The 25,027-nt window shown below is 47.0% G+C and overlaps 2 protein-coding genes across 5 annotated transcripts; one reads left to right on the top strand and one right to left on the bottom strand.

Moving 5' to 3' along the window:
* Nucleotides 1-529: 529 nt before the first annotated feature.
* PPP1R10 (protein phosphatase 1 regulatory subunit 10) lies at nucleotides 530-17,632 on the bottom strand. 4 transcript variants are annotated; one of them, XM_057305024.1, is made up of 20 exons: nucleotides 17,610-17,632; nucleotides 11,351-17,385; nucleotides 10,710-10,827; nucleotides 9,947-10,033; nucleotides 9,653-9,788; nucleotides 9,062-9,113; nucleotides 6,807-6,884; nucleotides 6,504-6,677; nucleotides 6,186-6,291; nucleotides 5,976-6,088; nucleotides 5,293-5,393; nucleotides 4,714-4,861; nucleotides 4,479-4,637; nucleotides 4,136-4,382; nucleotides 3,885-3,948; nucleotides 3,558-3,752; nucleotides 3,323-3,398; nucleotides 2,972-3,085; nucleotides 2,057-2,815; nucleotides 530-1,783 (listed from the first exon to the last, which is right to left on the bottom strand). In XM_057305024.1, exons 3-20 carry the CDS (start codon nucleotides 10,814-10,816, stop codon nucleotides 1,674-1,676), a joined length of 2,826 nt encoding a protein of 941 aa, XP_057161007.1. In that variant the 5' UTR covers nucleotides 10,817-10,827; nucleotides 11,351-17,385; nucleotides 17,610-17,632; the 3' UTR covers nucleotides 530-1,673. The 4 variants fall into 4 exon arrangements, with proteins under 4 accessions (XP_057161007.1, XP_026367119.1, XP_057161006.1 ...); XM_026511334.3 differs by having other exon boundaries at nucleotides 16,865-17,385; XM_057305023.1 differs by having other exon boundaries at nucleotides 11,351-17,615.
* A 565-nt stretch (nucleotides 17,633-18,197) lies between these two features.
* MRPS18B (mitochondrial ribosomal protein S18B) lies at nucleotides 18,198-24,692 on the top strand. The gene is made up of 7 exons (XM_026511336.4): nucleotides 18,198-18,329; nucleotides 19,491-19,599; nucleotides 19,709-19,806; nucleotides 19,935-20,003; nucleotides 22,153-22,219; nucleotides 23,460-23,519; nucleotides 24,097-24,692. Exons 1-7 carry the CDS (start codon nucleotides 18,252-18,254, stop codon nucleotides 24,390-24,392), a joined length of 777 nt encoding a protein of 258 aa, XP_026367121.1. The 5' UTR covers nucleotides 18,198-18,251; the 3' UTR covers nucleotides 24,393-24,692.
* Nucleotides 24,693-25,027: the final 335 nt, after the last annotated feature.

Genomic DNA, 25,027 nt, shown 5'->3' with positions numbered 1-25,027 from the left:
CCAACATCATCATCAGGCCTAGCGGCGTCCGCTCTGCAGAACCGCTTTTGGGGGGAAGAGCAGCCTACACTGCTTTTCTTCTCACTTTGTCCACTGAAACTGCTCTTAAAAGGAGCCACCCATTTTTCTTTCCCCAGAAACAGCTCTTGGGAGTTTTCCTCCTTCCACTCTCCCTGCTCCTTCCACCACCCCCCTCCCACACAAATTCCTTCTCTAGGCAACCCCGCAGGCATGATAGGTTCAACTACAGGTGGAATGAACGTCCACGGCCCGTGAAAAGCTGTTGCCCTAGGTCCCAAGGGTTGCGCAGAGTGCTGGCCCATGGCACTTACTCTTTACCTGCGGTCTTATGTTCAAAACTTCCCTTTGCCAGTATTTCAGTTAATACCCATACTGACCTCACAGCAGAACAAATGTTAACTCCCCAAAGGGACCGAATAACAGATTCCAGAGGTCTGTACTAATGTACGTAAGACAGCAGACAATGGCTGGTTTTTTTTTTAAACAAAGAGCCCAAACACACTAGGGGTTAAATAAGCTGCTTCTCTTTCCACCGTTTATTAATGTACAAAATATACAAAACCAAAAGAAAAAAGAAAAAACTCATCCCTCAAATCCATCGTGGCTCTAACCCAAGACCCTGCACAAAAGCCAACCAATCCACTGTTTTCATAGAAAACAACTGGTGCCGAGACCTGGGAAGGAGAGGGCTGGGGAAGGGCGCGTCAGCTTGCGGCGCCCACCCAGGAAGGCACCTGGGGGGACTCGGAGGTGGCTGACAGGGCAGGGAGCCAGAGGCCTCACACCCACAAGGTTCCAGGTGGGGCAGAGTGCGCCGGCTCCGAGGGCAGTGCATGTAGTGTGACAGTCGGGCCCGGCGGGCCAGGCAAGTTGATGAAAAGCTGGTCTCACTGAAGGGTCTTACAAAGTTTCCAGAATGAGCTGCAGGCAAGGGTGGGCCAACACCAGCAGCCTCACCTACGCCAGCTACAACTTCCACTGGATGCAGCCATGAACTGACCACCACCGAACCTAGCGGACCCATGATGCAGACTTGGGTGTTCACAGAAGGTTGCACAGTCTTAGTTGAGAAAGGACTCAATGGAAAGCCTGTGTCAGGGCAGAAGTGGGGAGGATGTATTCGAGAACTCAAATCCAGCCTGATTGAGCCCGCTCAGTGCAGTGGGATATATAATACCCCTTCTACCATCTCCCCACCCCATGAGAAGAATGAACTTGGCTGGGATGACTTCGTTAAGTGCAGCTGATCCCGCGTCAGTTGTGTGTGCATGTGGAGGACCCACAACAGGAGAGTAGAGGTGTTCTCCAGAATAACCAGCTTTAGGTTCTCAGGCATAAAGGGTAATACTGGAAAGGGGTGTGGGGTTATAGGGCAAATCTCCTCAAAAAATGAAGCCAACTGGGTCTTCTCTTCAGCAGTCCAGGGTACAGAACGTATCCAGTCTTTCTCCTCCCCAGACTGGAGGAAAGTATGTACATCGATGCGCACCAGTGATCAGAAACCCCCAGAAACCCAAGCAGGTGGGAACTGAGGGGGCCGGCTCCTCATCAGCTGGGGACGGGGAATGTGGGCCTCACAGAAGCCATAACAGGGTGGAAGGAGCAAGGCTGCAGTCCCCAGGGTGTGTGTGGGTGGGGCAGGGAGGTGGCCCCTAGGGCAGGGGGGGCCCGTTGACACCCGGGTGGTAGAAGGCACAGTTGTTCTCATAGCGGCAGTTGCCCTTCATCATGAAATGTCGGCAAACGGGGCGGTTTGACATGTCTGTGGGAATGACGGTGGGATCGTTAGAACACGGCTAAGAGGTTGATGCCACCCTTGCACCCCATCCCCACCCCGTCCATAGCATCCTGAAAACTAACTTTCAGGGAGACACGGAATCTTATGGATTTGAGGGAAGGGCAAAGGGTAGCAACTGCCAGGCATACTGAAAATAGGGTGATTTCATATCTGGCTTAGCACACCCACGGTAGCGATGCTCCCCCCAAACTTGCATGGGACACCAGAAACCATGTAGCGAGCAGGAACCATTCTCACCTCCTCCATGGCTGTGGCCTCCATCGTGCCCTCGGTGGCCCCCTCCTCCATGGCCAGGGCCATCATGGCCACGGTGCTCATGAGGTGGTGGCCCTCGATGGTCATGGCCTCGGTGACCAGGGACATCGTGAGGCCGGTGGCCATGGGGCCCCCCATGTCCAGGACCTTCATGTGGGCGATGTCCACCACTTCCACCCATGCTCCCACCAGGGCCTTCATGGGGGCGATGTCCACCTCCAGCACCCATTCCTCCACCAGGACCTTCATGGGGACGATGTCCACTGCCTCCACCCATGCCACTGCCAGGGCCTTCATGAGGACGATGGCCACTGCCACTGCCCATGCCACCGCCAGGGCCTTCGTGGGGACGATGTCCCCCACCTCCACCCATGCCACCGCCAGGGCCTTCGTGGGGACGATGTCCACTGCTGCTGCTCATGCCCCCACCAGGGCCTTCATGTGGACGATGCCCACCGCCTCCAACCATGCCCCCACCAGGGCCCCCTCGTCCATTTGGGGGTCCTCCCCCAGAGCGACCTCCTCTGGCCCCCCGGAAGGGAGGAGGAGGAGGGGGTTCATTTCCTCCTCGGCCACCACGGCCTCTATGGTACGGTCCAGGACCGGGTCCTGGACCCCCCCGCATTGGGCCACCCCGCATGGGGTCACCCGGGCCATCCCAGAAGGGATCACCCCCTCGTGGAGGGGGTGGGGGACCCAAGAGACGAGGACCCACTGGCCCACCAGGGCCTCCATGAGGACCTGTTAGGGAACAAAAGAGACAGTATCAGCTGCCTGTTATGCTCAGGGACGGCCTCTCCCAGCCTAAACCACCTCCCACCTTTGGGTCAATCCTACACTATTACCAGGCTGCAATTAGGCAGGTAAACCCATTCCAACCTCTCACTTACCACCTACCTGGCATAGGTCCCCCAGGCCCAGGGGGGAAGTGCTGCATGGCCTTGGGGCCCCCAGGGCCTCCTGGAGGGAAACCATTGGCGATTGGACCAGGGCCTAATAGTCCATGTGGCACTATTTAAAAAAAAGAAAAAAAGAAAAAAAAAAAAAAAAAGTAGAGCCAGAGGACCCTAGAAGAGCGGCCTGACTGCCTACTTAGGTGCGCCTCCCCGGCCCTCTCAGACCAACCTGGCAGAGCGACGCTCTGCCCAGTCTTCCCCTCCCACCCAGCAGCAATACCCCTGCTCACCACTCCCCGCTTGCCCCCACTCCACAGCAGGCCTCCTCCCCCAGGCTGGCCCTGAGGATTACCGAGCATCTGCTTGATCTTGTCTGAATAGTCTGGTTGCTTCAGGAGTTCCTCTGAGGAATGACTATTCGGGCTACCCTGTGAGGCAAGATGAGTAAAGAGCAAGATCAACAGAGGGCAAGGGTAAGAGCTGTGAGAGAGAAGAGAGAGATCAGGGGGTAAGTGAGAAGACACGTACTGGGGCAAAAAGAGAGGCAGATTCCAGGGAAAGGGGAAAAGAGGAAGGCAGGCTCATACCATGATGGAAGTGAGGATCTCCTGGACATTGATACCTCCTCCTCCAGGACCCTGGGGGCTCTTCCCAGCACCCATGCTTCCCATGAGATTGGCCAGGACAGGAGGCAACTTGGAGCCACCTGCCCCATCAGGTGAGCCACCAGCTCCCCCGGGCTCCAGGGTCTCAATATACGGGGTCTCATCCATGGAACACTCCTGCAAGAACAGGAGAACAATCAGGACTAACTTTGAAAGAATAAAGAGACATTCCATTTGAAATGGAAATGAAATGTCAAAAGACACATTAATATCAATCACAACCTCCATCAGCACGTAGCGTGGGCTCACCTCATCTAGGGGGATGAGCTTCGGGGGTACAGGTTCATAGGGTTCAGGATCAGGTTCGTGAGGACTGTCAGGAATGCCACAGGTGATGGAAAAAAAAAAAAAAAAAGAATGACAGTCAAATTATTCAAGCCCTCACATTCCCTCCTAGTCTTCACCCGTTTCTGAATACCACAGGGCACGTCCCCCCCAGGAGTCCAAGCACTTAACACAAACCTGGTTCATGCCCGAGATGTGAACCCTGTTTTGCTCACCTTTCCTTGTTCAGGAAGAGCTCCTGAAGGATTCCTTTCTCCCGCTCAGCCTGGATGTATCGCTCCTGGCTGTTGCTTCCAGGGGTGACAAGGGGTGAGGGCAGAACCAGGGGCCGCGGGCACACCCAGGGCACCTTCTCCTCCATGTTGTCATGGCTCAGACGCCGGGCCGTCTCAAACGCATGGCGGTCTGAGAGTATCTCTCGCTTAGCTGCCTCGCCAAAGTCCTTGATCTTATTCACATTTACTATTGGCAAGAAGAAAAAAGAGAAGAAGTAAACACAACCAAGTCTTTTTTAAACTCTCTATACCCACCTACTACACAAGAATCTTGACCGCTAACCTCGTTCAGTTTCATCCAGTTCAAAATAGAAATATTCTCTCAGTTTGCCCTCCTCAGGCCACGTCACAGTCTTCCTCTTCCTGCCTTTCCGGGTCAGTTGGCTAGGATCTCCAGGACTCTCCACTGGCTTTGCATCCAGTGCTCCTGGCTCCAAAGAGGCTGTAAGCAGGAGAGGTTTCAGACACAAGTCCTTCCTTTTAGAAACCCCCAAACCTGAACCAATTTCTAGACTTACCTGTATCCATGAGCTCTGGGACTTCAACAGGGGGAACTGGGGTGCCTGGGCGGTCTGTGTCCATAGCCTCACAAGGAGGTGCTGGTTCTGGGGAAGAAGGTTTGGCTGTGCTTGGTTCTGTGCTCGTTTTCCCTTCAAATGGGCTTGGCTATTGTGAAAGAAAAAGAAGTTAATGAGCTGACGTGAAAGCCAAGGTTAAGGTAAGGCAATTGAGTCCAGGGTCCTGGACAGGGCCCCCCACGAGCTCCTGTAAAGGCAGATTCCGTCTTTCATACGGCAGACACTCCACCACCCCCACCCGTCCAGGGTCCTGGACAGGGCCCCCCACGAGCTCCTGTAAAGGCAGACTCCGTCTTTCATACGGCAGACACTCCACCACCCCCACCCGTCCAGGGTCCTGGACAGGGCCCCCCACGAGCTCCTGTAAAGGCAGACTCCGTCTTTCATACGGCGGACACTCCACCACCCCCACCCCAGCCCACATCTTTTGTCCTCCCCAACCACTCCTGGCTGCTGAGCCCTTCCTTTCACTTTTCTTCTGACACCCTGTCACGGACACCTACAGCCCAGGGCTCATACCTTGGCTGCTGTAGGTGACAGCACCTTCTTCTTCTTCTTAATTTTGATGCCTGGAACAGGGGCTGAATTGAGGGCATCCAGAAAGCCCAAGCCCTCCATAGCTACAAAAGGAAAAAGCATACAATGGAAATCATCAGACCTCTTTCATAATCCTATTCCCATAGACAAAGCCTGGGCAGGAAATGGGCCAAAGGAGACCCTGCCCCAACTGAGGACAAAATTCAAGGTGACCAGGAAGCATATGCTGGATTCACATAAGAAATTCTTGTTATTCTTTTTTTTTTTTTTTTTTAATTTTGTTTTTAAGTAATCTCTACAACCAGTGTGGGTCTTGAACTCCCGACCTGGAGATAAAGAGTTCACGCTCCTCCAACTGAGCCAGCCGGGTGCCCTTTCTTTTAAAGGCAGGCAACTTAAGGCCTTGAGAATCAACTGAGAGCCCAGGTAACTGAAGAAGCCACCCTCCGTGGACAGGACAGAATATCCCGAAGCCGCGAGAACCCTCATCAGCCACTGAACAGCGCACCTCCACACCTCATCTCTAAACTTACTTCTACGGAATCCCATGAAAGGGGAGCTCCGGAGGAGCAAACTTAGTTACGACGCCAAGAAACCCACCCCTCCCCCTCCCCGACGTTCATTCCCATGCGGGTTTGCTCCGGAAGCGCCCACTTCAGACTCACGCTGTGGTGGGATGATCTTCACTTTGATCTCTTTGGTGGCATTCGGGGTGGTGTTCAGTGGCTTGTACTTCTTCTCTGCAGGGGGCGCAGCATCTCCTGGAGCAACTGCGGCGCTGTCAGAAGAGGAACCGTCAACGTCTCTGACTCGCTCTGACTTGCCCCTTCTCGCTCCCTCATGCCCACAGACATAACCCAGGACGGGGTCCGTACCTCTGACGCTTCAGGGGGATGGGTTTAAGGTTGTACTTGTCAGAGACCACCACTGCGCTGGCGTTCTTCTTCACAGGCACCAAAGACGGGGTCTCCAGCTCTAGCCCTGTGGGAAGAAACATGCTGCTGGGGTCGAACTCACTCCCACTCTCTTAACTCTTCCTCTCTGGCCCAACCCTAAATCTTCATCCAGCCCAAGCTTCACTCACTAATGCTCCCTCTTCCGGATGTGTGCCCATCAGAAACCCGCTACTCCACTACAAGGTCCTAGGTGCACGTCTGCCCACAGACCCTCCCGAGACCAGCCAACAGCCCTACCAGTGGAACGGAATTTGGCGTGACTGGGTGCTGTGGTTCGGAGAGACTTGGGCTTCTCCTTCTTCTTCTCTGGGGCCTCCTCAGCTCGGGTCTCAGCCTTCACCTCAGTCAAGGGTCGCTCAGGAGGGGTGGTTCGACTCTTTCCCTCTTCTTTACGTTTTTTCTTATCTTTTTCTGTTATGAAAAAACAAAGCAGAAAAGAATTTTACTTAAAGAGAAGGACGGTCAGAGGCTAAAGGCACTGAAGGCCATGCCCCACTGGGAAAGAACTAAATACAAGGGATAAAAGACTAAGGAGCTTACCAGCAGGCTGGGTGCTGCTCTGGGAGCGGATGACAGCCATCCAGTCACTGACAAGGACTGAAGCCAATTTCCGGAGCTCTGAGGGTGAGAGTATAAGGGGAAATGCCTAAGTTGCTAAACAAGTTATTCTTCCAATAACAGAAAATAGAGATGTTTAAAGATATACTGTGAAAATCTATGTAACAAAAAAAGTAACCGAGAGTTTTAAGAACATGAGATAGGCTCAAAAACCAAACTCTTCAATATGGAACAATGAATCACATAGTCTTCTATTCCAATCCAACCGGGGGGGGGGGGGGGCTACATTAATATATAGTACGTTACAAAATATAGTACATTATAAAAACTATATAGGACATTATAAAAACTCCATCAGTTGTTTTACATGTATCTCATGTGGCTGCTGTAACTTGAAAATTTTCAATCCTCCTTCACAGACACAGCAGCATAAAGATCAGATTCAGAAAGCTAGAGAGCAGCAGAATGAAGCCAGTGGCAATACTCTTTTGCTAACCATGTATTCGAAGAATAGAAACTAAAATCAGGACAAAGGCAGGCAGGGTTCAAGTATCTGAAAAGCTAAGAACAGTATTACTCCATGTTGTCATAAAAGCAAACAAAGTTTCAAGGAGACAGATTTAGATCCATCTTATAAAAGATTTCCTAAGCCACCTTTTCTTCCTAGAATGCTACTAGTGATAATGGCTTGAACAAAAATCAATTAAGTGTAGCAAAGGCGAAGAGCTTAAAGCAGACCACTTTAGGGATGGGGAAGGCATTGTTTATCTAGAGAAAAAAGATGGTCAGAGAATTTAAAGATAAAGGACAAAATGTGTTTCTAAATATACAGAAAAAAACAGCTCTTGCCATCTACACTTGGCATATAACATCTCTTATCTATGGCACCGATCCTCTTGCCAACATTTCCACTTATAGACTCATTTAATAATGAGATTACTGAGAACATTAAACCTCAACTTTTCAAATACACAACTAGCAATTTCTATACTTAAGGCAACATAACCTCCAGTGCATCCCCAACACACGGATAGCCTCAATCTTCTTGGACCAATTGATACTATGGTCTAGTGAGACTTTAAGGTCTATAAGGAATATACAAATTTCAGTATTCAAAGGAAGCACAGAACACAGTTAAATCTATATTCAAAGGTGGCAGCACAATTGAGCCAACTGGAAAATAAGGAACACTATACCTGACAATGAAGAAACAAAAGAGATGAGCAATGTTTTAATAGGAAATTCTGTAATATGTGTTACGTTACAAATTATTATTCAAGATACTCTGTAATATCACAAAAACAGAAGTGCTCAGTATCTAAAAGGACCTAAAACCGAGAATTAATACAACTATAAGAATGGAAAGCTAGAGAATGTTTTTCACTTACACACTGTGTAAACCCTTTATCTTGGTAAATGTTCCCAGTGTTTTCTCCTATAGCTAAAGGAAGTTCAGATAGGCTTACCCAGGCCTACATGCTCCTTAAACACCAAATGCCAAAGCCTCTTTCCAAAAGGACCTAGCACACCATTCCCTTTAGACAAAAGAGTAACCCTGTATCCTGATCAGGGGATTAGCTCTGCTAGAAAACTGCTCACTTGTGGGATACTAGCGTCTTGCGCTAGCGGTCTATACCCATACCCTGGGTATAAACCCTTTTCTTCACTGAAGAAAAGGCTGCGACTTCCTGGAGCCAGAGCCTGTCTTTAAGCCAGAAGTCTGTGGCCCTTGCCAAGGGCTCCAATACCCTTTGTATTAAGAAAAAGAATGACTCTGTTGCTATCAAAGCTATGATCTACTCCAGCAGTCAGGATTCTTTCTGCCCATGTCCTAAAGGAAGGTGTTTATTGGTAGAACTATATGTCTATTATTAGGAAAACCCACACTGAAGGTCCCAGAATGTGCTACAATTATTTAGAAAAACAAAAGGAAATGATTACACTCTCTAGGATGACACTATTTTCTCTAAAGAATTTTAAGTGTGTACCCTTTACACCAAGAGATACTAAGAATCAGCTTCTCGTTAAAGTATGGGGTCTTACTTGCATTCGGTAGTAGAGAAATGGACAAATCCCATTCGAAATTGAGAACAGGAAAAGGGGATAGGTTAGAAAGGCTCAATTTTTAAAAGAAAGAGGAAAGTAAAGTGAGGTAGGAAGGAGTGTCACAACAGTTAGAGGATGGGAGTGAGGCGTGAAGATACTGAAGGGGCGGTCGGGGGAGGGCTGGCCCCTACCTTCATCCTCACTTGACTTGCTCAGCTGCTTCACCAGTTTGGCTGTGTTGTTCTATGAGAGATGGGGAGAGAGGTTAAGTACAAGGAGGAAAATGAGTCCTCTCGGAGTTAGGAACTGCACAAACCCACGCATAATTTTTTTGTTGAGATTTTATTTTTAAGTCATCTCTACACCCAAGCGTGGGGCTCAAACCCACAACCCCAAGATCAAGAGTCGCACACACCACCAACTGAGCCAGCTGCGCGCCCTGCCCACAATTTAATAGTCCCCAGCTGCGACCACCACTACTGTAGTTACTTTACCATTTACAAAACCTTTGTGGGCACAATCTTACTCAATCCTTAAAACCACCACCGTAGGTAGGTACAATCATTCCCAACGACGGACAAGAAAACTGAGGCTCAAATACCTGAACTGCCCCAATCACACACCTATTCACAGACATAAACCAAGTCTTCTGATACTAAATTCCTATTTTTTCTACCCCTCTCTTGCACAGGCCCAAGAGTGCAACCGCATCAGAGTCCGTGTATTTTATCTATTAGTCTAAAGCAAAAAGGAAGCACTAGTGTTGTAGAGACTTAAGGTACCTGCTTGAGATGGTCCACAGTGAGCGGGAGGTGCTGCAGGGTCAGCAGAATTTGCTGCAAGAGGGGAATGTTGTTGGTTGTCTTTGAATACGTCAGCCAATTGTTAAGAAGCTTGTAGCCACCAACATCAATGAACCTGCAGGCAGGTAGGAGAAGCTGTAACACCCTTCCCGGGTTTCGGAGTGCCACATCCCACACTCCTACTCCCCCACCAATGACCTAGGAACCCCAGGCCTCCCCTCCCCCACCTTCTAAGTACATCTTCCCAGCCCAGCCACCCAGATTCCCACTTACTTGACCAATATTTCTGGTGACTGGGTCTGCAGCAGAATGTTCAAGTAAGTGCATCGACTCACCATCTTTCGCGCTTCCTTCATCAGGCTGTAGGAGAGAAATTAAGGTTAGAAATGGAGCAAGAGCCTCTTCTTTCAGCAGAAGTATCTGATCGGTAGCAGTGCCTAAAAATCCCTGATGACTTGGGACTTCTCCACAGAGTGGGAAGGTCACACAAGCCCCTCAGGGGATGGGACGGATCCAGAGTGAAATGGAATCCCATGAGAGGATGGAAGACAACTGGGGAGACACTGAAGTGTCTGATCTGGGGAGGTGAGCATCACTGCTGCTCTAACCCACAGGACACACTGATTCCGCTTCCTGGTGAAGAATCCTAGCACTAACAGCCGTCCATTCGTAGCCTGTTCAGGACTGGCTCAGTCTTTTGCCTTCCCCTGGCAAACTGGAGGATCCCTGAAGGAAAATAGCAGTTTGGGTATATGGAATGTGACCTAAAACAGAACCAAGAATTCTGTCACCTGGCTCCCCTCCTCCCTTCCTTCCAAAGCATGACTTCCTCAAGACTGTGGATATCCAAACCCAGATCCCATTATGGCGAGGAACCAAGGGATCACCTTTTCCTATCACTTACTCTAAAATTATTGGATACCAATCTTATTCCACTCTCTTTCCCCTCCAGAAACACTCATTCCTGTCTGCTTTAGTCACATTACAATATACAATATCCTCTACACACAATGAACCCAAAGATAGGCAGACTCACCTGAAGATCTTGGAAATCCCATCCACACTCCTGACTTCCCCATCGCGGTTAAGGAAGCTATCCAGGCCCTTGAGAAGCTCTTTGGGATCTATGGGACCCGAACCCATGATGGAGGTTTCTGAGACAAGGACAAAATAAACCCACAGAATAAATGGGTGGCAAGGACAGTCCCACTGTACCCTTTAATAAATTTTGTTTCTACAGTTGACAAAATTTTGTGACTAGTTATTCAACCTATATTCAACTACACTCACCATTTTCTAGATAAGAAAAAGTCAACACAAACCACTACCAGAGGGAAAAAAAGCCCTGGCAAGGCTGAATACAGGACTGAATGGAAAGACAATTAGACTGGAGGACTGGGCAGCACACCTTTCTCTCTTCCTCCCAGTTACATCCTTTCTAGATAGCTTAACTTCAATAAATTGTATTAGGGCTGAGTCAAGTTCCCATAACAAAACACTCAACAAGGTATTTTTGCTTATTGTTAGGTCCTGTTTCTCCTTAGCTGCTGATAAAACTGGCTTGAAAAAAAAAAAACCTATAGCTTGGTAAGAACTGGGACAATCTTGGGACACTTGGGCTAAATGTCTTCTAAGATTAGTTCCTTTTTACCTTAGTCTATTAAGAGTCATAATCACCTCAAGCGGCAGGATATGCTCTGCTTGCACCAGGAGACAATCAGTTAAAGTGGGAGGTGATAAAAATTTGAAAACATAATCTTTCTCTCAAGAGATTTGTGGGTAGCTCCTAGAAATGGAGACAAATGGATATAAAGGAAATCAAGCAGCACTCCTAAGCCTTGAACAGAACTGCCACTCATTAACCAAATACTGCACAAATTTTTATTGTTTTAAAGTTAAGAGGAAGACTGGTTTGTGATTTCAAAAGCAAAGGTGTGAATCTGATTACTACTCCTCTCCAAAATCACACCACCATCCAAGATCCCCAAAACGAAGGACTGAAATTAGAAACCATGGGGCCAAAAAGAATGGACTAAACCTAGAAGCTGGAAAAATGCCATTACATTTTAAGTAGTTACTTTAGACCAGGTTAGAAAAGGAGCTCATTAAAAGCCAAACTGCTGTTATGGGATAACCTGTGAAGCAATTTCTAGGCCAAAACCCAAGATAATTTAGTATCAATGTGGCTCTGACCGGGATTTTTATGCCTCTGAATACAGGATTCTGAGAATCGAAAAAGAAAGCCACCTCAGTAATACTTGCGTTGGGAATGTGAGGTTAATGCTGGGTAGAAAGGAGGCAAGGAGGAAACAATTTCTTGCCTCCTGCTTATAGTACAGGTAACAGACTTGATCCCAGCAGAAAGGTAGGAAAATCAGTGTTTTACAAGCTGTGTTTTGTACAGAAAAGAGAACAAGTTTCTTATAAAATAACAAAAATTTGTTCTACAAATCAAAAAATAAAAACAAGCCTAACAATCTCAACCTTTTAGTCCTGCCAACAAAAAGGCCAATAAATTTCTGCATAGATAGGTCCTAACCACCTAGGGAAGAAGTAGCAGAAGCAGGGAAGAGGCTGGTTCTTGAGATCATAACCTGTGGGCTGAACTGCGGAGAGGTGAGCACATCTGGGTGAGCTGGCTGCAGCTGTGCAGGCACAGCTGTAACCTGAGGCCGGAGCAAAACACTGAAGCAGAGCGCCAGGAAGACCAGAAGCCCGTGGGCCAAATCCACCGAAGTGTGCGCATTCTTACAGAGACAGACACGGGGAGAAAGGCATTTTTCCCACGTAGTAAGACACCATGAAGTGATAGCCACTGTACCGAGAGATACATACATAGACACAACAAAGGGATAAAACAGATTTGCCATCTATTGGAGATTGGAAAAGCAGCGAGTGAATCCAAATACATAATCATCAACCACAATATATACACAATTTGACAAAAAGACTTCAGTTAAATTAACGTCACTTCAAACCAGCACCACCGCCCCCACCAGGCCAAATACTGCTGACCCGACTGATTCAAACCCAGAGTCGACATACATCACCTTGGAGAACTACCTTTTGCATATCCAAGTACGAGCTGAGCCAACAGGACTGCTACCCCTACTTCCTTCAGAAGCTCAAAAATTGTCACCTGAGCTTAAATGTTCCTCTTCAAATAAAAGGGTGGGAGAGGAGAGAAGAACCATCCCCAGAAAGAGACCAATGAGTACAAAGCTAAATTCTGTCCAGTGGCTTCTGCTGGGAATGGGACCCAGGGACAACTTTTTCATTCCCATTCACAAGCAAGAATAGTCAGGGGAAGCTAGAAGACAAAGCAGAAACGTTAAATATTCATTTTCCACTAGTATTTTTCCTATTATTTATGTTTCAGAAATACAATTAATAGAACTAAGTTTCATCTCACAAGTACCCATCGTGACAAAACGTAAATGGGTTTTCTCATGGCTTTCCTACAGGCAAATTAGTTTTGACTCATTTAAAATTAAGGACTCCAGCCAAATGTCCTTACTTTGAAGTCAGTACATTTTGAAAGAAGCTACAAGGCACCCAAGCGGAAAGGAAGAGCCTAATTCCTGGCACAGGCCTCCAGCTGAAAAGGCAGACGAGCGACCAGGGAAGGAGGGGCAGTAACCAAGTGTCAACATTACCTAGTCCTATCTGGAGCCTGGAACGAATGCTTGAGGAAGCTTTCTGGAACCAAAAATAATCTAGGGCATGGTGTGTTTGCTTTTAATTTCCTTGAAGACAGAACATACAGAAGGGGCAAGGGGGGGAACAACTCCAGCCTTATCTCCACCTCGCCCTAAGCTGTGTGTTCCTTCTTATGGAGGATTTGGCAGGCAGAGATGAGCAGTACTGAGGAATTTTCTACCTTTCTTACCCGAGAGAAACTTAAAAGCTCTTAAGTGACACCAACTCCTGCCTCCGAAATGAGTTTTCCTTGAGGGTTATTGAATTAACATGGTGAAAAATATCTAGCTTGGCTAAAGTTCTTCCATACCCACCACCAAGAAAAAAGAACTTAATTGGTTCAGGACAAAATCCCTACACAAATCAGAGCCCTTTTAAAAACAATCACAACACTCTTATAATAAAGGAGGAAGGAGTCTGAGAAGTCTTAGCACTTCGGGAAATGAAAATGCTTTGTACCTGACCCCTGACATTCCCTTCTTTTCCTGGTGTTTGAGGTTATGTCCTAATATGACTCGGTGGACTGACTTAGGACTCTCAGGTGATGCACGAGGTCTTACCTCCCCTAACTTGTAAGCCCCTATCCCTCAAACTCATTTTGAAAACCTGGTACAGAGATCTCCCCAAAACCTTATTTGCCTTTCAGTGAGGATATAAAATCACCCCCCAGCCCCAGCAAAGGATTCCAGAATATAACTGGTCACAAACTACAAGGATCAGGTTCTCCGAGTTTCTCTGGATGGATGTGGTTTCCCTAGAAGACCTTGTTCCCCCATCTCCCATGTTAAGGAAGATCTTCTTTATTGATCCCCTGTTCACTAGAGATCAGGAACCCCAATGGGTGGAATATTCAGCTCCCAAGGAAGGTATGCTGCAGAGGCACATAGCAAACTGCTTAAAAGATAAAAAACTTGCGGTCAATAGACATGTGGAAGAGTCCATCCCACCCAATGCAGAAGTTTACGAACTAATTTGAGAATCCGTACCCAGCAGAAAATTAGCCCTGAAGTCTCACCAAGTCACCAGAGGATAGCTGTACAAAATGGCTTTCCCGTTCTGCCTAGAACCTCCATGCTTCAAATCAGGACTTAAAATATGAAAAGTATATGGAAAGTCTGACAAAGATTTGACTTTGAAAAAGTTGGAGGAAGATAGAGAAGGGACAGGACACCCAGCACCACCCTCAGATAGGGCATGGCTTGAACATGCACCCATTGCAAAAGCACTGCACGAGTTGAAAAATGAAGAAGACATTATTCTCCCATTAATGCGTTTAAGGAATTTCTTTCTAAAAGGAAGGAAAAAGAAATTCAAAAAAGGTGGCTCTTTGGAAAAAAGAAATGAAGGTTGTGAAATGTAATACCAGAAAGGTTTTGCTTACCAGACACCGTAGCTCGCATTCCCCTGCCTTGAGTTTACAACTGCCGCCTCCTTTCCTATTCACTTCTCATCCTAGTACCAATGTACAGGAGCTACGCAACTGGAGAACGTGATACAGCACTGAACACAAAGAGTTTATCCCCAAACCCAGAGGTGGGAATAAGGGTGATTTTAAAGGAAGTCCTGAAGTAGCCACCCTCCCCCAGTCTCATCATACAAAGTGACCAAATGCAGGCCCAAGGACTGGTTCCTGAGCAGAAATGGCACAATTCAGTGTCATTAGGCCACATTTGTCTGTTTAAGTCACTTTCACAAGTCCTCCCTTCCCACTATCCCCCACCACACAGATCTCACACACACACCACCAGAAGGCTCCCAGTCTTAAAGTATAGTTGGTTTGACTGGTTTTCCACCCCTGGCAAGTGAAGCGGGGAAAACTTCCAAGCAGTTGTGATGAGTGAAGGAAGGTGAAAATGAAAGCAACAGGCTCTGATTGTTAAACATAAAACCTAGAGCGGCCCAGGAGATGGACAACCTCAAGACCGAATTCCTATAAGCTTTTTCCTTTTAAGATTATAAAAGATATTGTAAAGAAAAAGTCTTTTCCTGTCTAGCAGCAGCGTGCACACGGAGTCCAGAAAGCATCTGCTCAGGGGTGGAGTTTCAAGAGGGTGGAGAGGAAGAAAGCTGATTACATCACCTTTCCATGCTGCTCCTCCCCCTTGACCAAGTTTCTAGGGCGGCCCTAAGCTCTGGATGGCAAAAGGGGAAGAAAAAACAACAAAGAAGCAGGGACGACGCCATTTTGTAATGGAGAAGAGGAAAACTTAAAAAAGCTATTCCGGCGCTGCCGGCAGCTAGTTACATCAAAAAACACCCTTTTTCAGTAAAATACGCCCAAACCAGCACCCATCCTGAATAGTCTTTGACCTAATTTGAGTAAGAGTTGTGAAAATAAAACCAATTAAAATATTTAAAAGAACAATTTTCTGCGGGTAAGAATTGAATTTGCAATTGAGGTTCAACCTGCTACCATCGACCACCCCCATCTTCCCTATAAAGGGAAAGGGGGGAGGACTTGGACCCCTCTCAACAAATAGGGTTGAGGTGGGAGGACAGGAGAAAAATGGGCCAAGACACAACCTGCAACGCCGCTTGGAAGACAAAAGGACAAGGAAAAGTCGCCATATTGAAGCAGGGAAGAAAAAAATTCCTTTTAACGACACAAATCTTTTAGAAAGCTAGCATTCAATTGCACTAAATGGCTTTTAAAATTATACTCCTGAATTCCACATTTCCCAACCTTTCCACCCCCTATTAGACTGTATTCCCACCCACCAAAACGTTATCAAGTTAAAATGTTAATCATTTTTGCTCTTAAATAACCTATGCAACCTGCAACAATTACAAAACATTCTTTACCTCCCCATTATCTTGTATGTACTGGCACTAAGATATTTTGTACTGAATTCAGTGTCTTGCAATCTTTATTCCTAGATTGCCACCTATTTTAACCACACAAATATACCCCAAGCAAATTAACATTAAAATTGAGAGGATTTAACAATCATTTAAAAAGTCATAGCCAGCTATTATTTCTCTGCCCATCTCCTTACCCTGCAATCTTTATGTACAGATTGCTTATTAATCTGGCAAATTGAAAGGCGCCCTGCTTGTCTCACACACAAAGAAGTGGGACTTCTGGGCCACAAGATCCACCATCTTTTGTATGTGAGCTCATTAACCCTTTTGAAGACTGCTAACAAGAGGAAGTTAACCATTCCTCCTTATAAAAAGCAACACTTATGGCTTTGGCAGTCTGGAAATTGGCTGGATTACCAAGGGTTAACCATCAAAATCCTCACTTGCTGGCCCTCCCTCCACCCTCTCCTTTCCTGCAGCAGGGCAGGAAGGTAGGTGGTAGGGGAGAGAGGAGAACAAGACTGTTTAGACCAAAGGCCCTTTTTTAATGGAGATTAAGTGACCGGCTTGGTCCTTCTCCAGTTCTATTTTGTTCTATTGGCTCATTTCTTCCTCTCATTATTTTTGGTTTCACAACGGGAAACGTTGATTTCTTGTTGCAAGGCTGGTTTTGGAAAATTCGACACTTACTATCCAATTTTTTTGCGACGTCAGCACCTCGGGCTCAGGGGGGAGGGGGTTAAAATTTTGGAGAAAAAAAATAAAACAACCAACCAGGACCCAAAACTCAATTATTTGGGGGGCCTCATTGGATCAAAAAGTCTCTTAAAAAAATGAAGGCCAACTCAGTATTCATTTTCCCCCCACCCAACTCCATTTAGGGAGGGGGGTCGTAGAAAAAAAGTTCTGAGTGGTTTCAAAAAAGTAAACGCTGGATGAGTGAATTTGGGTGGGTTTGGGAGGGTGGGTGGTTGATTATTTTTGAAGTTATGTGGTGACGGTCCTTCGGCCACAGATTTCAAGTCCCATGCAGCGTGGGCTGGTGGGGTGGGCAAGATAGGTGGGAAGGGGCAGAAGACACAAGTGGTTGGGCTGGTGGCTGCTGTTTTCCCTTTCCCCCCTCTCAGGATCCTTTCAAGGGTTTAGATGGTGCTGCGGCTTGTTTCTTTTTTCCTCGTGGCCGGCCTGTCTTTCTCCGAGAAAATTCAAACCTGGGATAAAAGGAACACAAGGGAGAAAGATGTAATCAATACGGGTTGCTCTGAACACCCAGAAGTACCGTATTTGTCGTCTCCAAACATCTCCACGTCCCATCCCGAACACAGCCGCCTTCTATAAGCCATAATCCTTAACAGAACCCATGCCTACCCCCCTCCCCAGTCCAACAGACCTTAACAAAACTTTACCCTCCAACCGACAAAATGCCCAAACTTACCTCTAAACGAACCCCAGAATGGCGGCTGCCTGCTCGGGCGGAGTCTTTTATACCCGGACACCGCCCAACGCGCCCAAACATGCTAGTGAAACGCCCTTGTCGCGAGACATTGTGCGCGAGGCGTGAATTCATTGGCCAACCCGAAAGACAACTCGCTAGCTGATTGGTTATCCTTCCTTCACCTTCGCTCAGCCCCTTCCCCCCCGGTACCTTCTTCCGCCTCCTTCCTGGGCCCCCCCATAAGCGCGTGACCGGAGAGCCTAGCACCTCCCTTTCCTCTGCTTTCACCACTTCCGTCCTCGAGAACACTTCTCACCCTGGTTGGTAGAACGGGGCCGGCGCATGCGCATTAAGAAGATGTCAGTCGAAATCCCCTTCAAAATTGCTTAAAACGCAAGCTCTAAGTATGAGATCTAGAAGTCGTAGTGACTGGTTCGGGAAAAACGCAATTTTGAGGCCGAATTCGATTGTGACGCAGTTGAAATTGGCTTCTCCCCACAGCCCCCCCTTTTACGCTTCCGTCCTGACGCAAGTGCGTGGCCGCCTCGCGCGCTGCGGGCTCGCCCTTGGCCCTACCCTCGTCAGTTTCTTGGAGCATGCGCAGTTGTCTTTCCGGCTTTTCCTACGTTGGGCTACGTCAAGATGGCGGCCTCCGTATTGCGTTCGTTGCTCAGGCGCATTCCTAGCCTTTCGCCCTTCAGAGGTGCCTACGGAGTTCAGGTAACTCCTTAGAGCACATTTTGTACTACCGCCACTTAGTTATACTTTCTCTAGGTCATCGTTCCATTGCTGGGAATCCGGGAGCGGAGGCTTTCCCACGAGCTTATAATGCTTTGGCTGTCTAGGCAACACTGCTTCCACCACCTTTCCCCTCACCCTCCGTCAATACTGCGCGGATTTTTAATCCCCTGCCAAAGGAAAAGAGATATCCTTTTCCAAGGTACCAACTCGGCTAAAGAATTAGGTGAAGGATTGGGCCTCTTGTTCGTACACAACCAGCTTTTAAGTATGCGTATGATGTCTAAATCTGCGATGCCCTGGAGTGTCCTTGAGTTGAGGGACACTAACGTCTACCTGCTGAGCTATTTCCCGATAAAGCCACGATACGTTCTCACGACCCGGGGACCACTTTCTTAGTTCTCTTTTTCTCAGTAAATTAGTGGGGGTTTTGTTTGTTTTACCATTGTATATATGAGACCTTCTTAATTTAGTCCTTTATATTGAGGTTTCCCTCCAGCCTCATGTACTCACCACACTGGAGGTTCTTGGTAGGGAAAGGTAAGTTCTCGGTGGGGTAGGGAGAAATAGGAAAGCTTGCACAGCTGCCACTCCCTAAGAGTGGTGCCAGGGGTCACCACACAGTTAATAACAGCCCTGGTAGCTTTAAAGCTCGCGTTAGGACTCAAGTTTGTTCTGACCTGTGGAATGTTGACCTTCAATTTTTATAAGGCTGGGCAATTCAGTGATTCAGGGTTGGATTGGGTTGGAGACTCACCTGTCATGCATCCTCTCCCCATCTTACAGGGAAGGCATCTTCCTTCCAAGAAGCTAGACATTCTCCCTTTTCCTTTCTTCTCCCTTTCTTCAGTACATCTTCAAAAGCACGAACACATCATGTGTGTCTTCTCAAATAAGACTGCTTCCTAGTCCTATCCTAGTTACCCTCTTACATTAGCTTCTCCTTCAGCATCCAGTCAGAGACAGGAAGAGTGGTTGGTGATGATGTCAGTTTTACCCTAACAAAAATGCTACTTTCTGTATATATTCCTGCTATATTCCATTAGTACAATGGGCATGTTCCTCTTGTCCCTAACATGTGGTCAGTGAAACTATCAGTTCCTTTCCTTGAACTCATTCTCTCAATTTTTGTCTTCTTTGTAGGTTCCCCTCCAGACTCTTTGCACCAAAGGCCCCCCTGAGGAAGATTCTTTGCCCCCAGTTCCCATAACCCCTTATAAGAATGAACCCTGGAAGTATCTGGACTCAGAAGGTACCTCTAAATGGGAAAGGAGAGGATCATGTGGGATCTGAAATAAATGGACAGAGGAGACACTATTACTATTCCCACCAGGAATAACTTCTGTGGTCTTTCATTTCAGAATACCAGAACCGCTATGGCTCTCGCCCGGTCTGGGCTGACTACCGTAGAAACCACAAAGGTGGAATACCCACACAGCGGACTCGAAAGACATGTATTGTGAGTTTCTGAAGGTGGTACATGGATGGGATGTGGAGTGGGGGTGGATGCCATAGTGACAGTGGCAGTAACACATTTTCTCACAGGACTTTGAACATCCTTCACCTACTAGTTTCTTCTCTTTACAGCGTAGAGATAAAGTTGCTGGGAATCCCTGCCCCATCTGCCGGGATCGCAAGCTGCATGTCGACTTTAGGGTAAGGCCACTTTTTTTCTCCAGGGTAAGGATTTGGAGCTTCTTTGTAGTGCTAAAGAGATTACCATGGGTGCCTCTTTCTTCATAACCTAGCACCCCTACAGTCCATTTTGCATTGATTTTCTAGCAGTATAAAAACATTCCTCTTGGGACCCCTGGGTGGCTCAGTTGATTGTCTGCCTTTGGCTCGGGTCATGATCTCAGGACCCTGGGATCGAGTCCTGCATTGGGCTCCTTGCCCAGCATCCCTGCTGAGCCTGCTTCTCCCTCTGCCTGCTGCTCCCCCTGTTTGTGGTCTGTCTCTCTCACCAAAAAAAAAAAAAAAAAAAGATCTTTAAAAAAAAAAACAATAAAGCAAGTGGTCCAAAAGACTGACTCTTCTGGGCCTCAGCCTTTAAAAAAAAAAAAAAAAAATTCCTCTTTCCCGATTTTTGTCCTCTGCTGTGGCTCATGCTAAAAATCTTCATCCCTTACCTATGAAATTTATAGTCGAAATTGTGAGGTCAGAAAAATGTCTGTTTCTAATGGGAGAGCAATATCCAAAGGTTCATTTATATCCATTGCAATTATTAGCAAGTAGATTGGGTTAGTTTTTTTCTGTGGTTTTTGTTTATTTATTAGAGAGAGAGTGAGGGGGAGAGAGCATGAGCAGGAGAGGACCAGAGGGAGAGGGAGAAGCAGACTCCCTGCCAAGCAGGAAGCCCAACACGAGGCTTGATCCCAGGACCCCGGGATCATGACCAAACTGAAGGCAGACACTCAACAGACTGAGCCACCTAGGCACCCTGGAGGTGGTGTTTTTTTGTTTTTGTTTTTTAATTTTGTTGTCATGTTGATTGCATGTTGGTGGCATGCCGAGATTTAAGTCTGGAGGGCAGATACATGAAGCAAGATACAGAATTTAATTATTTTTCAAAAAGCGTTTATTGCAAGGACAGGATTTGCTTTTTAAAGAGTTCAAAAAGCATATAAAAACAATAATGGGAAAAATGCTCTTCTGAGCTTGCAGTGACAGTATTAGAGCAGAAGCTGAGTGATCGTCAGGGGAGTTGGAAGGAATTCCTGTATCAGTCAGCAGATGGGGTTGTCTGACTGTTCTGAGGTCCCTTCTGATGCCACTGTAGAAGGGGCCCATAGATAATTTCTCAGTTTCAACTGTGTATCATTGGTTATAAAAGTAGAACAAGGACACCTGGGTTGACTCAGCCCCCCACTCACTCACACATACACACTCTCTTTCTCAAATAAATAAATAAATAAATAAATCTTTAAGGAAAAAAGAAAGATAGAACATAACCAGTCGTATACAGTTTAGAATGAATTACATGACCAAGAGAGAAAGATTACAAATTGAATAGTGCAGATGATTCTGCTTGCTCTTCCACTCCACAAGTGCATCTCCTTTTTTCCATGGGTGTTATCTCCTGTGATTAACCTGCTGACTGGCAGTCATTCTACATAATTAAGCCTATAAAATTGATTTTAGTAATATATATGCTAGATAGAGCATGCTGTCATATACATTCATATTTATACATGCACATTATAACATCTACTATATTCTTTTAGGTGTTTTCAGGGATTGTCAACTGACCGTCCCCAGTTTTTTTACATGAAGGGCTGATTTTATTTTATTTTATTTTTTATTTTTTAAAGATTTTATTTATTTATTCAACAGAGATAGAAAGAGCCAGCGAGAGAGGGAACACAAGCAGGGGGAGTGGGAGAGAAAGAAGCAGGCTTATAGTGGAAGAGCCTGATGTGGGGCTTGATCCTAGAACGCCGGGATCACACCCTGAGCAGAAGGCAGACGCTTAACCACTGTGCCACCCAGGCGCCCCAATGAAGGGCTGATTTTAGAACCTAACCCCTGTAGAAGAGGGTTCTGCATGAGTCTCAGTGACAGAATGTGGAGTGTGTATGTGAAATGGTTGGAAGGCCAAGAAAGGGGAAATGTTTGCTGGAGTTTTCAAGAATGTATGCAGCAAATTGATGGGGCTGAAACGGACATGAAGGAGGTAGCACCTGGAGAGAGACAGAGGAGTTAAGGCCATCTGTGTACTTGTGTAGGGATTATGCACTTCCAGTTTCTCAAGGTCTTGCTCCTCTCCCTGCCTTCTCTTACGTTTCCCTGCCACTTTCCTCCACAGAACGTGAAGCTCTTGGAACAGTTTGTCTGTGCCCACACAGGTGTCATCTTCCATGCTCCATACACAGGTTAGCCTCTTGTCCTTGTCACCACCAAAATAGCTTTTTCTTGGAGCACTTCTCATTTATTCAGTCATACAACAGGTGGCCCTTACATAAGGCATAAACAGTGTGAATGAACTTTTTTTGGAAATCTCGCCTTCGTGGGAATATTCACATGTGGACAAAAGGTACAAGCAAGTACCTATGTAAGTGAGTTATCTAAATGTAACTCTTAGAAGTGGTGGTTATTTCCCTTCTGTAGGGTCTCTTTGCTTTTACAAAAGGTTTTCTAGCAAATTGTCCTATAAGTTCTTTTTGCCATCGACAATCCAATTAGATCTTCCAAATTTGGAGTTATAATTCTAACAATTCAAGATTACATCTATTCCTTAATGAAGGCCACAGGCCAAATCTGACATACTGCCATGTCTGCTTATTTTCATATTGTCTATAACTGCTTCCAGGCTACAGTGGCAGAGTTGAGTAGCTTAGACAGAGACTGTAGGACTTGTAGAACCTAAAATTTATGTGGTCCTACACAGAAAAATTTTGCCAGCGCCTGCTCTAAAGCAAGATAAATTTGCAAAGAATAATCTGAATCTACCATTTTCGGATGGCAGCATGATCAGTGGAGTTTGGTTTGTTAGGGAGTTTTAAAGAAGAGTTTTATAGCTGGACGCCTGGGTGGCTCAGTCAGTTAAGTGTCTGCCTTCGGCTAAGGTCATGATCTCAGGGTCCCGGGATCGAGCCCCATGTCACCCTGCTCAGTGGGGAGCCTGCTCTCCCTCTCTGCAGCTCCCCCTGCCGTGTGCTGTCTGACAAATAAAATATTTAAAAAGGGGGGGGCTTCATTGTAAAGCTATAAAAAGCTGAAGGGACTATTTTGCTACTGTCTCAGATCACCTTCTCCCGATCAGAGGCCCCATCTTCCTTTATTGAATCTTTCTCAGTGGATTGTCCAACCCAAATCTTTAATTAACCACACTTGTTCTTTGAATTGCGTTCTGCTCTCTGTCTCGGAGGTTTTACTATTAAATAGCCTTTCTGTAGTGGCTAGACCCTCCTAAAGTCTTAATCTCAGCTCTCTGAGAGGGAGGAGTCTTCCCATTGGGTAGATGAGGAAACTGAGGCCCATCGAGGGGTCAGGGAAGTAGGGTTTTAGGTAAAGCAACTTTGCAAACCCAGCTCTTTATAATCACGTAGAAGCAGTTGTATATTCTTATTATTGTGCTTTCTAGAATGAGCACTGAGTTTTTTCTCCCTATAGGGGTCTGTATGAAACAACACAAGAAGTTGACCCAGGCCATCCAGAAAGCCAGAGATCATGGTGAGCATGAGCGGGGCCCCAGTGCATTTTTCTTAGCCATAAAGAAGGTGATTTAGGGCTGGAGGGTGGATGTAGATACTTCTGCCTGTCTGAGGAGGTAGCACCCAATGTGCTCTTCCCAAGAATCTCCTTTCAGTATTCCACTGTCCCTTTTTCTCTCTTCTGAGTGTCTTACCTTGTCGTTGCTCTGTTCCCTTAATCCTCTTTCCTCTTTCTTCCCTTTTGTAACTATCGGTCCCAGTGCCAGAGATAGATCATATCTTCGTATAAATTTCTGGCCCTGGGTCCGTGACACCTTTGCAGAAATTTGAAAAGCTGCATGTCCTGGTAAGGCAGATGCAGCTTCCTAGCCCTGGTGCGGGGCTGCGCAGCTTGGCGGACAAGAGCCCCGGCAGTAACTGTGTCAGTTCACATTGCCCGCTTGGCCAGCTGCCTTTGTGCAGGGTAGAACTTGCATAAACGTACTCAGTGGCTCTGAGCAGTTCCTTCCTCCCTCTCTCTGTCATTTTACATATTGTTTTAACCCGAACTACCCTTCCTTGCTTCCCTCCTTCACTTTCTTTTTTTAATCCCCTAGGTCTCCTCAGTTACCACATTCCTCAGGTTGAACCTCGGGACCTTGACTTCAGTACCTCTCATGGAGCTGTGAGTGCCACTCCGCCAGCCCCCACCCTGGTTTCAGGTGACCCCTGGTATCCATGGTATGGCTGGAAACAGCCACCAGAGAGAGAGTTGTCCCGCCTTCGACGGCTCTATCAGGGCCATCTCCGAGAAGAGAGTGGTCCCCCACCTGAGTCCATGCCTGAGGTGCTCCTCACAACTCCAGCTGAAGCCTCTTCCACTGAGCAGGAGAGCCCCCAGAATGCTCTGTAGGAGCTGTAGTCTGGGAAGGGATTAGATAGTGCCTAGGAATTACAAGATGGAATTTCGCTCCAAAGAGTTGTGTCTGTATGTGGCCAATGGCAGGCCCAGGGCCAGAGAGAAGAAGTTATTGCTGTTGAAGGGAATAAATGCTTCTGAGGCTTAGGGGAGGGCACTACAGATGTGTATGTTAAACCCCAAACCCTATGTATTGTAAATAGTAGATAGGCTAAACTTGTGTTTAGTAATTGTGTTACTTGCTTCAGATTTCTGCTAACTTGGCTTTTCCACAATAAAGCTGTATCTCCTGTTTCTGGGCTGAATTTCAAATTAATGCCCTTTGTGCTGGGGGGGGTGGGGGGCGTTGGGGAATGGGTGCTGCTGTGGGGAGAGGAGTGATGAGGCCTGAGCCAGACCACCCAGTGATTATTGGGACCAGAAGCCACCAGAAATCAGCAGTTGGGCCATTACGTCATGATCATCTTTCTGGCCTCCTGTGCCCAACGCAGTGTGTTCCCACCATACCTAGCAGTTCCCTGGTTGGGGCGGGGGTGTCGGGAGGGGCTGTTGAAAGGGTTGGAAATGGGACACTAGGTTAAGAAAAATGTGTTGCTATGGCACCCGCGGGGTGCAGGGCGGGGGTGGGG

This window comes from Ursus arctos, unplaced genomic scaffold, assembly GCF_023065955.2.
Source record: "Ursus arctos isolate Adak ecotype North America unplaced genomic scaffold, UrsArc2.0 scaffold_31, whole genome shotgun sequence".
In the NCBI taxonomy this organism is placed as follows: domain Eukaryota; kingdom Metazoa; phylum Chordata; class Mammalia; order Carnivora; family Ursidae; genus Ursus; species Ursus arctos.
The sequence above is the reverse complement of the archived record's forward strand: the minus strand, read 5'-3'. Positions and strand labels throughout refer to the sequence as shown.

Bases quoted from the DNA above. Each gene is read 5' to 3' on its own strand.
- MRPS18B (XM_026511336.4), top strand. From the start codon at position 18,252: ATGGCGGCCTCCGTATTGCGTTCGTTGCTCAGGCGCATTCCTAGCCTT. The intron at 22,220-23,459 runs GTTAGCCTCTTG...TTCTCCCTATAG, and splicing joins CTTCCATGCTCCATACACAG to GGGTCTGTATGAAACAACAC. The intron at 23,520-24,096 runs GTGAGCATGAGC...TTAATCCCCTAG, and splicing joins CCAGAAAGCCAGAGATCATG to GTCTCCTCAGTTACCACATT.
- PPP1R10 (XM_057305024.1), bottom strand. From the start codon at position 10,816: ATGGGTTCGGGTCCCATAGATCCCAAAGAGCTTCTCAAGGGCCTGGAT. The intron at 3,949-4,135 runs GTGAGCAAAACA...CATTCCTGACAG, and splicing joins CTCTTCCTGAACAAGGAAAG to TCCTCACGAACCTGATCCTG. The intron at 3,399-3,557 runs GTATGAGCCTGC...CTTGCCTCACAG, and splicing joins AGATCCTCACTTCCATCATG to GGTAGCCCGAATAGTCATTC.